Source organism: Pygocentrus nattereri, chromosome 9 (assembly GCF_015220715.1).
Source record: "Pygocentrus nattereri isolate fPygNat1 chromosome 9, fPygNat1.pri, whole genome shotgun sequence".
Lineage (NCBI taxonomy): Eukaryota > Metazoa > Chordata > Actinopteri > Characiformes > Serrasalmidae > Pygocentrus > Pygocentrus nattereri.
The window spans coordinates 19,285,260-19,299,671 of NC_051219.1; the positions used below are offsets into that span (position 1 = coordinate 19,285,260).

General features: G+C 39.6%; 1 protein-coding gene across 2 annotated transcripts in view; it reads right to left on the reverse strand.

Moving 5' to 3' along the window:
- Positions 1-14,412, reverse strand: part of plxna2 (plexin A2) — a 280,254-nt gene that overhangs the window by 222,431 nt on the left and 43,411 nt on the right. For both annotated transcript variants that reach the window (XR_005130735.1, XM_017694224.2), the window contains exon 3: positions 3,666-3,848. Coding sequence is in view for 1 of the 2 variants with exons in the window: in XM_017694224.2 (XP_017549713.1) it covers positions 3,666-3,848 (183 nt within the window). In the remaining variant the exon portion in view is untranslated. The remainder of the gene's footprint in view (positions 1-3,665; positions 3,849-14,412) is intronic.

The window sequence follows — 14,412 nt, forward strand, 5'->3', positions numbered from 1 at the left end:
CACATTTTCTGTTGAGATTAACACACACTCTTCTCAGCAATCAATCACTTTGTGGCAAGGAAGGGCCAGTAACTCTCTCTGTGTCAGTATGTGTGACAACTTTCCGTTGTGTGTCTTGACCCATAATATCTATATATTTTCTCACAAATATATTATACAGTTGAACTGCTGGCATTGTTATACTTCATATCCATTGGTAAGAGCTGCCAGCATCATCTGGTATGTCTCAGTGGAGCTTCGATAGTGAGCACACATCAAGACTACTTTAATTAATCCCTTCAGTAGGTTTTTCTCACCTTAAAGTTTCTCTTTCCTGGTCAATCCCAATACAAAAACCCTGCCGCTACTGTGCCTGACTGTGTGCTCTACTACGTCTCACGGAATAGCAGCCAGAACAGCAGGGAAGCTCTGCTGATAGAGAAGAGAAAGAGAGTAGGAGTGTGTGGATTGAATGGGGAAGTAGTGTGTGCGAGCATGTAGCTAAGAGAGAGGGGAACAGAAAAAGAGAAAGAGAGAGAGAGAGAGAGAGAGAGAGAGAGTATATGGCTGGGGGAGTGGGGAGGGGTTTGCTCTTTGGGAAAGAAGCCAATCCAATTACAGGCAGCAGTGCAAGCCCAGTTTCTTCAGATGAGCTAAATTCACATTTCACCAGTCCCTTCCCTTCTCCGTCACTGCTTGGTCTGCTGCCCTATCTCCCCTTCACTCTCGTGAGGGTAGGGATCCAGGGTGAAACATGCAGGCAGCTAAATCTTTCAAAGGAAAAGGCACCAACAGCTCAACCTCCTATATCATATTATGTCATCACCAGTATGGCCAATCCCATAAACTCTATAGCCTTCACTCACCATTTGAAAGTTACAGAAGGTACAGAAGGTTCGTTTGTATATGAACGAATGCTTCATGAGAATTGAAAAGCATGCAAACTTGCACACTTGACATACTGTAGCTCCATGCATTGTTGTAACATGAAATGGGGTTGCTGAGGGGCCTACATCACCCCAGATTTCAAGATAAAATAAGTGTAAAAATCTTTTGCACAGCAGAGGTAATACATACCTATGCATGGAAATTTTTATTTTTTAGGTTTTAGTTACACATAAAAAACAAAATCTGCAGTAGCTATGCACTGTGTAAGGTACTGCATTTTCGCTGCTCACTCTGGGACATGTCTCAAAGATATTTTGAAAACATTTCTTGCTTTTCCACCACTACATCGCCTAAATGGAGTGCATTCAAATATTGGGCATGACACTGTTTATTGTGCCTCATATCAACAATCTGCTTGTTGACGCTCATCTGATTTGCATAAAATGCATCCAGAAAGAGACAGAGCAGAGTGAAGATAGCATGCATTAGCAGTTTAGTGTGTCAGCTATATGTGTTTTGTTGTATAGCTACATTGTAGCACATTATAATATAATAAAGACTTCTCCTAGGGCTTGAGACAGCATAGGACGTTTCTCATCTTCTTACAACGTATATAAGCAAAGTCCTTCTCCATGGTTTCTGTGATGACAGGAATGGGCTTTGGAGGAAGGTACGCATGTTTGCTTGGCGTAGTCTGCTTGCCTATTCTTTCACAGCTGCTGAGATATGTCTTGCTGGCATTGTGCGTGTGTGCATGTAAGCATAAGTGAGTGCGAGTGCATGAGGATAAACCAAACGTGCCATAGCACCACTGTGGAGAGTGCTGCTTAATTCAATTTCACTATGGGGGGGTGGGGTTGGTGGAATTATTAACCTGCTCAAACAAGGGGATTACACTGAACGGAAAGCTCGGATGCCACTTCCTGATTGCATTGCCGATTCAATTAGAGATTAATTAATCACAGGAGCTGAAAATAAGCTTGTGTGTGTTGCCACGTTGCCAGCATGGCACAATCATTCAACAGCACAGGTACAGGTTTTCCCTGTCTCAGTTCCTGTAACTCCTCTTGACTCAGTCTATGTAATGCCAAGTAAACTACACTTGAGGTTCTTTTAACTTTAAAAAAGTTCTTTACATTCACACAAATGGTTCTTTAGAAGAAAAAAAAAAACTATGAATTTGAAACCAGAGAGGTTCTTCTATGGTAGTGGTGCTCTTGGTCCTGGAGATTTACCACCAGAGAGTTCAGGTCCAAAACACTTGGCTCTAAAAAAATTCAGATGCCCCTGAAGACCTTCATTATCTACATCAGGTGTGCAAGATTACAGTTGGAGCTAAATTCGGCAGTGTGGTACATCGCCAGGACCTGGATTGGGCATCCCAGATTTATGGCATCGCTGCAAAAAATGACTTTACATTAAGGAGTGTAGACTCTTTGTCATGGGGAGGGAATGGTAGCTAAGACTTTTGCCAAAAAAGACCAAGTAAGTCTCTTGCTAGTTCTCTTTCATGTCCCATTGGTTCTTCTTACAGCTGTTTTTGGCAGGGAAATAGAGCTGAATGTTGGACCTGGCTGCTAAAGCTCATGCTTGCTGTCACTCAATGCTATGGCTTGTCCGAAGAGACCAAAGAGGTCTAAAGTAGTGGACAGACTCTTATTCATCCTTAAATACATGTCACAGGTACTACCCCAGGGCTTAGTGGAACATGGCATCTCCATTAGTTACATGATATCTGCCTTTGACATAGCAAAGTTTAGCCAACAGCGCTGCAAATGCAAAAATATAGCATAAATTAAGTCTCACACAGATATATATTTTCTTTTTTGACTACAACTTTATATTGTTAGCTTTAACTAAAAGCTTTTGCATATCTGAGGGAAAACCAGTCTCTGTAATAGCCCTCTAGCTGAAGTGTTTCTTTCTTTTAGTCAGCGTACTTGCTCACAATAAGTCCCCCCAAAGCCCATTGATAACTAGCTTGCCACAGTTGGCAAAATTCCTAACCTCAAAGCATTTCATACAAAATTTAAAAGCATGGTGATTTCAACACAGCACCCTGCATCGCAGAATGGCGTAACCAGCCTCTCTAGCTGATTACATCATTACCAACAGCAGTTGCACCTGAATAGAGCTCCACTTGTTAAATGTTCAAGGCTCCTTTTCAGTCAGTCTGTAATTGCTATCAGAAAGGTGCTCTTAACTCCACATTTTCTGAGCACCCCTCATGTGAAATGTGTCATAATTACTAAGTACTGATAACTTATAGGAGCCCAGCAGGGTCAGGCCATTCGTAGCAGACTGGAGGGGAGCCAAGCCCAGCCTGTAGCTAGTCCCTCTGCCAAAGCCTGGCTGGCAAGGTGCTTATTAAAGTTAATTGGTCAGTGAAGGTTAGCAAGTACTGATAATCGCACGCTTTTGCATTCTGCTCAAAGCTGAAGCAGAGCCAGATGAGTTATAAAGGACCACGTCAAGTATTCAGGAGAAAAGTTTCTGCATCTGCACTTTTTAAATGTTAGACAGGGCCAGTCGAAATCTGTTGAGCCAAAGAGGCCAACTTAATATCATGGTTGACCTTGAGAAAAAAATATAGAAGAATTTATGAGATTTCTTTGCTATTGGAAAACCTCTGAACGCAGAAGCTAAAAACCTTGAGCATTATATGGAACAAACTTCTGCTGGAAAAAAATTGAACTTAAAACTCAGGTCTTGTGTAAGCCATCACTGGAAGAGTGAAAAATGACAGGTAGAGATTTTGAAGGTAGCACACTGTAATATAAAACCATAATTCTGTTCACCTTTTTCAGTCGTCCACTCTTGGTACCCACAAAGGCCACGCAGTAGCCGTTGTAGACATAAGAGGTCACTGAAGTCATGCGGTCTCTGCTCTCCGTATATAGCGTGTGTCCAGTCACCAGCTGAGAGCCACCCAGGGGCTGGTTGATGTCCAGGCCGCAGAAAGAGTCATCAATGGGTACTGGCTGTATACAAAAGGAGATACAAGTTAATTCACGATGCCAAAACTTTTGAGAAACCTAAAGGAGTGTTTAAATGAAGTTAAATGAAGCAAAAATGTAAAGCATGTCCACAAAACAAGGGAATGTGCACAACAATGAGTTAAAATCATAAAAATATACCACAAAAACATATATATATATATATATATATATATATATATATATAAATAAGTGATTAGTCCATACTTCTATACCACAAAGAATTTCTCCCCTTGTTTCAATGAGCTACGATGGTGAGAACTGATTATCAAATTACACCATGCTTTGTTATGGCCACAACAGCTGCGACTTCTGTTGTCATCTAGAGTGAGATGCATTTGCTGAGGTAAACTGCAATAAGACAGTAAGTGAGGCTCTTTCAGCCAGCTGTGCTTTTCTGTTTAGCTAGGCACACATGTTCGTGCTGTGCCATGTAGTCAGTCTGCCTCATTACCCTGCACTGTGACAGTACCTCACCCCCACGAGAGACCGAAGTAGTCTGTACTACACATGTAAAGACACCTAGGTGCATACACATATGCACTGAACACTTGCTGCAGCTTATGCCACAATCACTAGCACATTGTGATATCGGTCAGACACCCACCTTTAATGAAAACAATGCACTGACAGGCACAAGATATCAGCATGCAGCAATGCACTTAGATTATGCTCCGTAGTCCTTTAAAAGTGTTAATAGAACAGTCTTAAATACTCTTAAGTATAAAATACTCTTAAGCAACTATGAATTAGCCAGTAGAAAAAGGGCAGGGCTTCAGTCAGTGAAATGAATGTTAGCCAAGATTGATACACACACACACACACACACACACACACACACACACACACATATATATATATATATATATATATATATATATATATATATATATATATTATTTATTTATTTTTTCCCTCTAAAGAACATTATGAACTGCCAGACCTTTTTCTTCCAGAAGTGTTTTTTTAAAGTATTTGTGTTTAAATTAGTTGCCCGCTCCCATGATTGCTAGCAATGTAGAATAACGTTCAACTCAACGTTGATAATGAGCATGATTATGCATTTTTGCTTTATTGCAAAACAGCCAAGAAAAGGCAGATTTTCTAAACTGTGAAATTTATCAAAATGTGGATTAACTCTGGTCTTTAATTGTGAGATGGCATCATTTCAAGTACTGAGTCCTACTACAGGAGTTCTACCTTCCTGCATTCCATGCCAGCCCAAACTAAAGCCTGGAAACAAAATCTCCTGGAGCATCTCAACAGAAGAGTCAGCTCAACAGAAGGTATGTTAGATTAGGCTTGGATTTGTACACTATTTCCTCAAGCATTTTCTTCATAATTGACTTGGCAAGCCATCAGAATATTCAGCTAGCTAGTTATCAGGCAGATTGTGAACCTGAAATACAGGTGAATCCAATTTAGCAAGCTACTGAATGTCCTTATAAGAGAACACTTCTGTCTGCTCATGCTTAATTTTACTTGGCAGCAATTTTCTTGTGCTTTTTCACTTTCTTCATTACTAGGAACACCACCAACATGAAATCCCACTTCAACTTTACTTTAAATGTTTATTATTTTACATAAATAAATAATAAATGCATCATCTGTCTGACACTTTAGTGCCAATTTGAACAGAATTGTTTTGATAGCAATAGTTCATTCTGTTCTTTGATTCAATCATAACTAGGAAAGGGTATTACAATTCAATACTTTTGTGGTACTGATGGAATTAATTTGGTACTACTGAGTATAGCTCGGCAAAATGGCAAAAATGTAATGTCACGCCAACTTCACAATATATGATGTCTCAATAAGTATTTTCTCTCACATGTAATAAGATAAATTAGTGCCACATTTAAAAGACACCATCAATGATTATGAATCCAATGATTCGTATTCAATATTTCAAAACTGTGCTGTACTAAATTAAGGTAATGAAGGTGAATTATTCTGTCTTTATAATGAAACATTATGAGAATATTCATATTATGCTCAGAAAAGCATACGCCAACATAATGTGATGTAATTTTTCCCAATAACAATAAATATAATTTTGCCCAGCCTTACTACTATGAAATTTCATATCACATGCTGAATATCAATACCAAATTTCAGTAAACATACCCAGCATCTCATTTATTTCTGGTTTTCGTCACCAATTATTTCTGCTTTAGGCCACATACTTTCAGTCTGCAAATTTTAACAAGATTAAAAAGTTAAGGTATCAGTATTGGTATTAATACTTAAACATTTTGAGCAATACCCAGTCCTACCAACAACACACACATAAGGAAAAAGATGAAGGACTTTAAACATTTACAGAGTAATAATCAGGCTCTAGAGACATTTTTAATGTCAAACGGAGACACGGCCTGCCATTAGTCGCGACTCGGAGAGAGCAGCAAGTCTGATGCTTCTGAGTCCAGTGGAGCGGTCAGCTCACCTCAGGTCAGCCCAGGCAGCCGGTGACTGGCAGTGGCCTCAAAGTGCCATGGAGAGTAAGAGGGGCAAGCGCGCTGATGTAAGCACACTGCTCATCATCCAAAGCCCAGCAGCCTTAGCAGCCATTAGCATTTAGCACTGCCTCTCTGAGACTAGCACTGGAAAGCTTTAATACCACCCGACCAGTTATACGAGCCCAGGGAAAAGCAATAATGTCACACAGGGTGTAAAACACACAGGGCACTGCTGCGCCTTTTTATTTTCCTTTCCCAAAATAGAAGGAGTGAGTCTCTCAGGTGGACTTGGAGGGAAAGTATACCTGTGAGAACTGTGTTTCTGATTGTTTACATCATCAAAAACAGAGCCAGAGCAGGCCTCAAATGATTTAAGATGGTGTCTGCATAATGTACTTTTGTGAGTGAGATCAGACAGATGTGTTGTGTTAATTTGAAGGTATACTGTGAGACTTCACTCTGTAACTGATACCAGTGCATAACAAGCCATGAAATACTGTGTGGGTGCAATGCTGCAGTTGCAGCTGCTCGCCATAGTCTGTGAATGTAATGTGTCCTGAGTTCTCAGCCTAAATAATGAATCCCCCCAAAACCTGAGGAAATGAGACATTTAGGGTGAGCAAATAAAATGAAATATCAGCACTGTTCTTTGTTTATATGATTCAATGGCAAAGGCTAAGCTAGCACTGCAAACATAGAAAGACTTTCACTTATTAACAGAAAGACAATGAGTCAAAACCAAAGTAAATAAATTATTAAAATAAACACTTTGTCCCTTTTACCCCAAATATAGTTAACCAGGAAAGACATGTTTGGTATCCAAAGTTTGAGACTAATGTAGAAAGTAATATCATGCAAACTGCATGTCTGAACACCACACTTGCCCCAAACCATGTCAATTTGGTTTAGAAGTTGTCAAGCAGGTTTAGAATACTTCTTAGTATTTCCAAGCCCTCTAACAGTTCTTAAATTCATTGGACATCAATCACCATTATCTTCCTAAGTTTCTTCTTAAATTTGTCCCCAATAAATGCTAATGGTCCTAAGAAAAAGTCTATGTCAGATTCATGACATGTTCTTAAACCATAGAACTGTAAATACCTCTGTGCTTGAGTGTGCATAGATTCTGTTCTCACCTGAGAACAAATCCCCTCTTAGAAAACACTGGTCAGCAATTTTGTGAAAAATGCATAAATGGTTTTAAGAAAAAAGTCTTCTTAAATTGAATTGAATTCACAGCTACGTTATTTTAATCATTCTCTTGGTGGCTGTTTTTAAGTATCTAAACGAATTTATTTAGTTTTGGATCAATTAACCAAGGTCGTAGTACGCTTAGCCCCTAGTCCCCCGTGGGATTAGCTATAATGTTTGGACTCTCCTGACGGCTGAATTGCTCACAATCTGTAGATGGTGGAAACAAAGTTTAGCTTTTCAGTTGTTACAGAAATGTTTGGGCTGCTTGTATATAAAAAAATATTGACCATGCTCAAATTCTTTTTAATTATTAAGCAAAAACCAAGCGTGGCCCGCTCTCACCCAGGCAACAATGTTTTAATAGTGTATACCAGTAATGATCTGAAATCTCCACTGTAAATGAACTAAGTCAGTCATGGTGTAAAGCATGTATTTTGCACTAGCCATTATTTCTTACTGTCCAATATGTGCTTTGAAATTTAATTTCTTAAGCATCCTTGCTTTGATATCTTCAACAGCCACATGGAAAGCAGTGCAGTTTGGGGAAGTGATGTGGATGACTGGCATGACTTTAAGATGTATTTAGCAAAACTATCTATAATTTATTTCTTTTATTGCAATTTTAAATCCTAAGAAAAATAAAGTTTTCAGATACTTAATAGAGAAATAAGTACCAACATTACAAATGAGTAAGTATTCTAATTATTTGTGACAGTCCAATTCTTACAGAATCTCTCAGAAACTTTACTAATGGGGTTGCTTAAGCGGTTTCTGACACTGCTTGATACACTTTTTACTGGAATAATGGACAAATGTACACCACATAGCAAAAAAAGCAGCAGTAGCAGAGAGACACACACACACACACACACACACACACACACACACACACACACACACACACACACACATATATCTATATCCATCTATATATCTATACATATATACAGTCATGTGAAAAAATTAGGACACCCTATGAAATTCTGTATATTTTTTAACATGGGCGTGTGGATATTTAATATCAATTTTAACAATACTGTGGGATCCATGTAATATGACTAAACAATTAAAAATTAAGAAAGGCCTTTTTACAATTTTCTGTAAAATGTCATTTAAAATGAATGCAATTTCTGGTGAGGAATAAATTAGGATACCCCTACATATCGTCCCATTTAAAATAGTTAAGATCACACACACAGGTGTATCACATCAGGTGCACATGATCAGAACATCGATACCCAGCATTTTGAACGAGGCTTGCTCTATTTAAACCTTTAAATTAGTTTGGTGTGTCCCTGACTGTTGAAGTGAGAGTGAACACCATGGTGAGATCCAAAGAGCTGTGTGAGGCCCTCAGAAAGAAGATTGTGGCTTCTTATGAGTCTGGTTAGGGATTTAAAAAGATCTCAAAAGAATTTGACATCAGCCATTCCACCATCCGGAAAATTGTTTACAAGTGGAAGACATTCAAAACAACTGCGACCATGCCCAGGTCTGGCCGTCCAAGCAAGTTCACCCCCAGAGCAGACTGCAAGATGCATGAAAAGAGTCATGAAAAATCCTAAAATTTCTTCACAGGACCTCCAGCAGGCTCTTGCTACTGTCGATGTGAAAGTGCATGACTCAACTATCAGAAAGAGACTACACAAGTTTAATTTTCATGGGAGGTGTGCAAGGACGAAACTTTGCTCTCTGAGAAAAACATTAAGGCCAGACTGACGTTTGCCAGAGAGAACGCAGACAAAGACCATGACTTCTGGAATAATTTTCTGTGGACAGATGAGTCTAAAATTGAATTATTTGGACACCAGTACAGAAGACATGTTTGGCGTAACCCAAATACAGCATTCCAAGAAAAGAACCTCATACCAACTGTGAAGCATGGAGGTGGAAGTGTCATGGTTTGGGGATGCTTTGCTGCAGCAGGACCTGGCCAGCTTACCATCATAGAATCCACCATGAATTCTACTGTGTATCAGAGGGCGCTTGAGGAACATGTGAAACCATCCATAAAAAAATTTAAGCTGAAGTGGAACTGGACCCTGAAACATGACAATCACCCAAAACATACCAGTAAATCCACCAAGGACTGGCTGAAAACTAAGTGGAGAGTCCTGGAATGGCCAAGTCAAAGTCTGGATCTTAATCTCATTGAGATACTGTGGAGTGACTTAAAACGGGCTGTACATGCAAGAAACCCCTCAAACATCTCACAGCTGAAAGAATTTTGTGTTGAGGAGTGGGGCAAACATTCTTCAGATCGATGTCAGAGATTGGTAGATGGCTACAAGAAGCGTCTCACTGAAGTTATTTCAGCCAAAGGGGGCAACACTAGTTATTAGAGGGTAGGGTCTCCTAACTTTTTCCTCCATTATAATACACATTTTTGTTCTTATCATTGGTTTCATGAGTAAAACAATGTTAATTTTTGTTGTTTATTTGCAATTAAATCAATTTCTTTTCCAGAAATAAACTAAAACAAGATTGTGGACATTGGACATTGATATGTAAACATTTCTTAATAATGAGCTGACTATTTAATGGGGTGTCCTAATTTTTTTACATGACTGTATGTATATATATATATGTAAACTGACTGTACAAAGTAATTTATGTGTGCAGTGACCTTTAGCAATGTAGCTGATTTATGATTGATCAGATGGCTGAGAATGTCAAAAGAAATGCAGCACAATCATTATCACCTATGTATAAAACAAGCTATTGATTGTTAGTGGAAGTGATGGCAGTGTGTGAGCTTTGGAACATCCTGCTGCAGCCTGAAGCTGCCTGAGCTGCTTTATTCTGAAAGCTATTTGAAGTGCATGATTAGCTATTCACACACTGTGCCTTATGCTCAGTGGCGGAACGCATTTCCCGTGACCGCCGTTTCGGGTGGAGGATTAGCGTTCCACACACAAATCGGGACAAGAGTCCGGATCCTCCCCTCAGAGGCCAGGTGATCAATAGAATGTCCTGTGTAGATCAGTGCACATACATGAGGCTGCAGTACGCTTGACAGCTCTGCCTGGTGAATAAGGAAGTGCCACCTGAATATCTGATTACTCTCAAACTTTCATTCCAGAGCAGAGAGCAAGGTGGCCAAGGCTGAGCGCTAACCAGGAGATAACAGCAACCAAGATGTGACAAATCCTTGATTTTCTCCGTTTGTTTCTTTGTTTTCTTTTTCCGTTGCACCCACCCTCCCATAGTACCATATGAATATATGACTTTATAATATTCTATATGAATAAAGCATTATATATATATACATATATATATATATATATATATATATATATATATATATATATATATATATATATATATATATATATGGAGAGAGAGAGAGAGAGAGAAAATACTTTATTCTTTATGGTACAAAAGTTTCATTGATAGGGTAGGAAATATAATATTTATTGTTACTGTGATAACGTCAGTCACATTACATTGTAATATGCTTTTCTGAGCAAACTGTAGATATTGTCAGTACTTAGAGTAGACCCTTCAGGAATTTACGATCTTGTGGTGCTAAAATTTAAGCAATTTAAAACAATCCAGAGCTTGCCAGAGCTTCCTAATTTGTCCAATTACTGTCTCACAAAACATTTAAATCTGTTATGTGCTTTCAAAACAAAGCACACAGCTTCTATGCTATGATTCGGGAAGCTGTAGTATTGGCGTCTCTGGCAATGGACTGGGCGGATTGTCTGATATCTAAGCTATGCAAACCGTGACTTTGTCAGTTTCATTTTGATTGCTTCTCTGCACATCTGTTTGAACACTTTTCATTGTCTTTTTTGCTTTGCAATTCATAGCAATACACATATTGCATGTTTCTACATTGTGTTGGTTGATAAAAAGCACATTAGCTGCTGAGTTCATATTATTTCAGTTCGAAGTGCTACTGGATGATCTAAGCACTTTATTTAGAGAATATGTTTAGATGGTAAAGTGTGTGATCTGTCAACACTATGTTGTTGTAGACAATTTTAAGTAAATCATTTTCATGTAAAACTCTCTTTGAGACTTTAAAATACACAAAGACACATTTTCTAAGCCACTTATTCACCTGGGTTGCGGGGGGAATGATGAAGCCTATCCCAGCACTCATTGGGTGGAAGGCAGGAGACTTTAAAAGAGTTATATTACTTAATCTTGAGTCTGTTGTGGTGCATGTTCTTGATTCTCAGTGCTAGAGTACATTTTCTATTTGTTTTGATAGAATCTAACTAGGCTACAAGTTATAAACATCAGACTGATCTTCACACATCTTTGTTTTGCAAGAAAACCATAACAAAACCATAGAAGAGCAACAAAACCGCATTTTAACCTGATAAGCTGGAACAAAGTAGTGCCACGATTAAAAAATACTATCAAAAACTATGAATCCAATGATTTGTATTCAACATTTACATGCCATGCTCCACTGAATCCAATCAATCAAGATTAATTATGCTGCCTTGTAATCAAACACACAGTTGGGAAGTACTTACAATATCCATGATATGCTCAGAAAAGCATATTGTGACACTGTGACAATTTATCATAACAATATAAATTGGTTAAACTTTTCCATGGGTTTTCAAACTTTTGCATACAACTTCATATTTTTGTAGAGGCTTCTACAAAGGGAACTGAGGCAAAGGAGCTGTACCAAGTTCAATAACCAAGTCTCACTGGGTTATACATTTGTGTTAGCACAGTAGTACCCTGCTGGAGGCAGGCCAGACGAGATGGTCACATCTGCAGCCATCAAAAATAGTCAGGAATAACTAGCAGGAAATTAAACAAAAACAATTGCGTCTGGGCCTGAGTGACTCCATGGAGTGCTGGCAATACTTTGAGTAAAAGGAGTTTATTTTCTGCGTCAAGAAAAAAAAGATGTTTGAGGAGTATATATTTCATTGTACAAATATTTTCATACTCCTGCTGGGTCTTTAAAAGGGAAGGAAAATAGCTGTGTGGCAGGAGGGCACTGGGTGTTCTACTCCCTCTGCTGCCAGGGCTAATCTGAGTGGGTTTAGCATGCTTTTTATTTGAATCGTTAAAAATCTACCTGTTTAATCCTTTAAATACTATAGATTTATTGAGCAGGTATTGACCAAGGCTTTTTTTACAATGCACATCCTGTCCACTGGTGTCTTTCCTCTACAGTCAAAATGGGACAGAACATAAGGAAAGACTTAAGTGCATGTTGAGGGTTTCTAATGAGGCCTAAAAAAACATGATGGAGGCCTGGCTGACATCATAACCCAGTGACAGGCCCTGGGGGGCTGATGGGAAGTGTCTCACCAAGGGTGTAATGGAGCTGGAGTGGTAACTCCTACCATGGCAGAACCCCCAATCTGCTGCCTCTCAGTAGGACAAACAAGACCTCCCTATTCACTCTCCATTGTGTCTTTCACCAACTGACGCTCACCCCTGACACTGCACTAATGCTAAATTCACTAATGTTAATAAAAGGGTCAGCGGTGCATCTGGAAGGTGCTGGCGGTGGATGAACACAAAAGAAAGTACAGATACTTATCTAGTAAGGGTCGCCATAAACCCTTAAAAATGGTTGTTATTGCAGACAAAAACAAATGCTGGTTTAAAATGATGTTAATTATTTTTCACTCATAGCTCAATGACACAGGCAAAGAAATTCTGTTATAGCTTTTTTTAAGTAGAAGAACATTATGGGCCAAATCATATGAAAATTTTCTGGATACTAAATATCAGTTAGGGTGTTTAACCAATGAACTGTTAATCGACAAATACATAATTGGTCAACCAATGCTTTCGGATAAACCTTCATTTCAGCAAAACAATTAATATTTAAATAGGCAAGGTTTTCAATCACCCTGAGGACAGTTTTGAGTTGTATGCATTAAGGTGCCACAGCACAACTGGTTCTGATAGACCTACTTACTGATGCACAAGACTCCTGCTGCTTAATTTTAACCAGTAGCACCAAATCCAATCATTAAAGGACTATAGCAGAGATTACACCAGTGTATATACACTGCTCAAAAAAACAAAGGGAACACTTAAACAACACAATATAACTCCAAGTAAATCAAACTTCTGTGAAATCAAACTGTCCACTTAGGAAGCAACACTGATTGACAATCAATTTCACAGCTGTTGTGCAACCGGAATAGACAACAGGTGGAAATTATTGGCAATTAGCAAGACACACTCAATAAAGGAGTGGTTCTGCAGGTGGGGACCACAGACCACTTCTCAGTACCTTTCTGCTTTCTGGCTGGTTTTGGTCACTTTTGAATGTTGGTGGTGCTTTCACACTCGTGGTAGCATGAGACGGACTCTACAACCCACACAAGTGGCTCAGGTAGTGCAGCTCATCCAGGATGGCACATCAATGTGAGCTGTGGCAAGAAGGTTTGCTGTGTCTGTCAGCGTAGTGTCCAGAGGCTGGAGGCACTACCAGGAGACAGGCCAGTACACCAGGAGACGTGGAGGAGGCCGTAGGAGGGCAACAACCCAGCAGCAGGACCGCTACCTCCGCTTTGTGCAAGGAGGAACAGGAGGAGCACTGCCAGAGCCCTGCAAAATGACCTCCAGCAGGCCACAAATGTGCATGTGTCTGCACAAACGGTTAGAAACCGACTCCATGAGGATGGTATGAGGGCCCAACGTCCACAGATGGGGGTTGTGCTCACAGGCCAACACCGTGCAGGACGGAAATTCGCCACTGGTGCCCTGTGGTCTTCACAGATGAAAGCAGGTTCACACTGAGCACATGTGACAGACGTGAGAGACTCTGGAGACGCTGTGGAGAGCGATCTGCTGCCTGCAACATCCTTCAGCATGACCAGTTTGGCAGTGGGTCAGTAATGGTGTGGGTTGGTATTTCTTTGGAGGGCCGCACAGCCCTCCATGTGCTCGCCAGA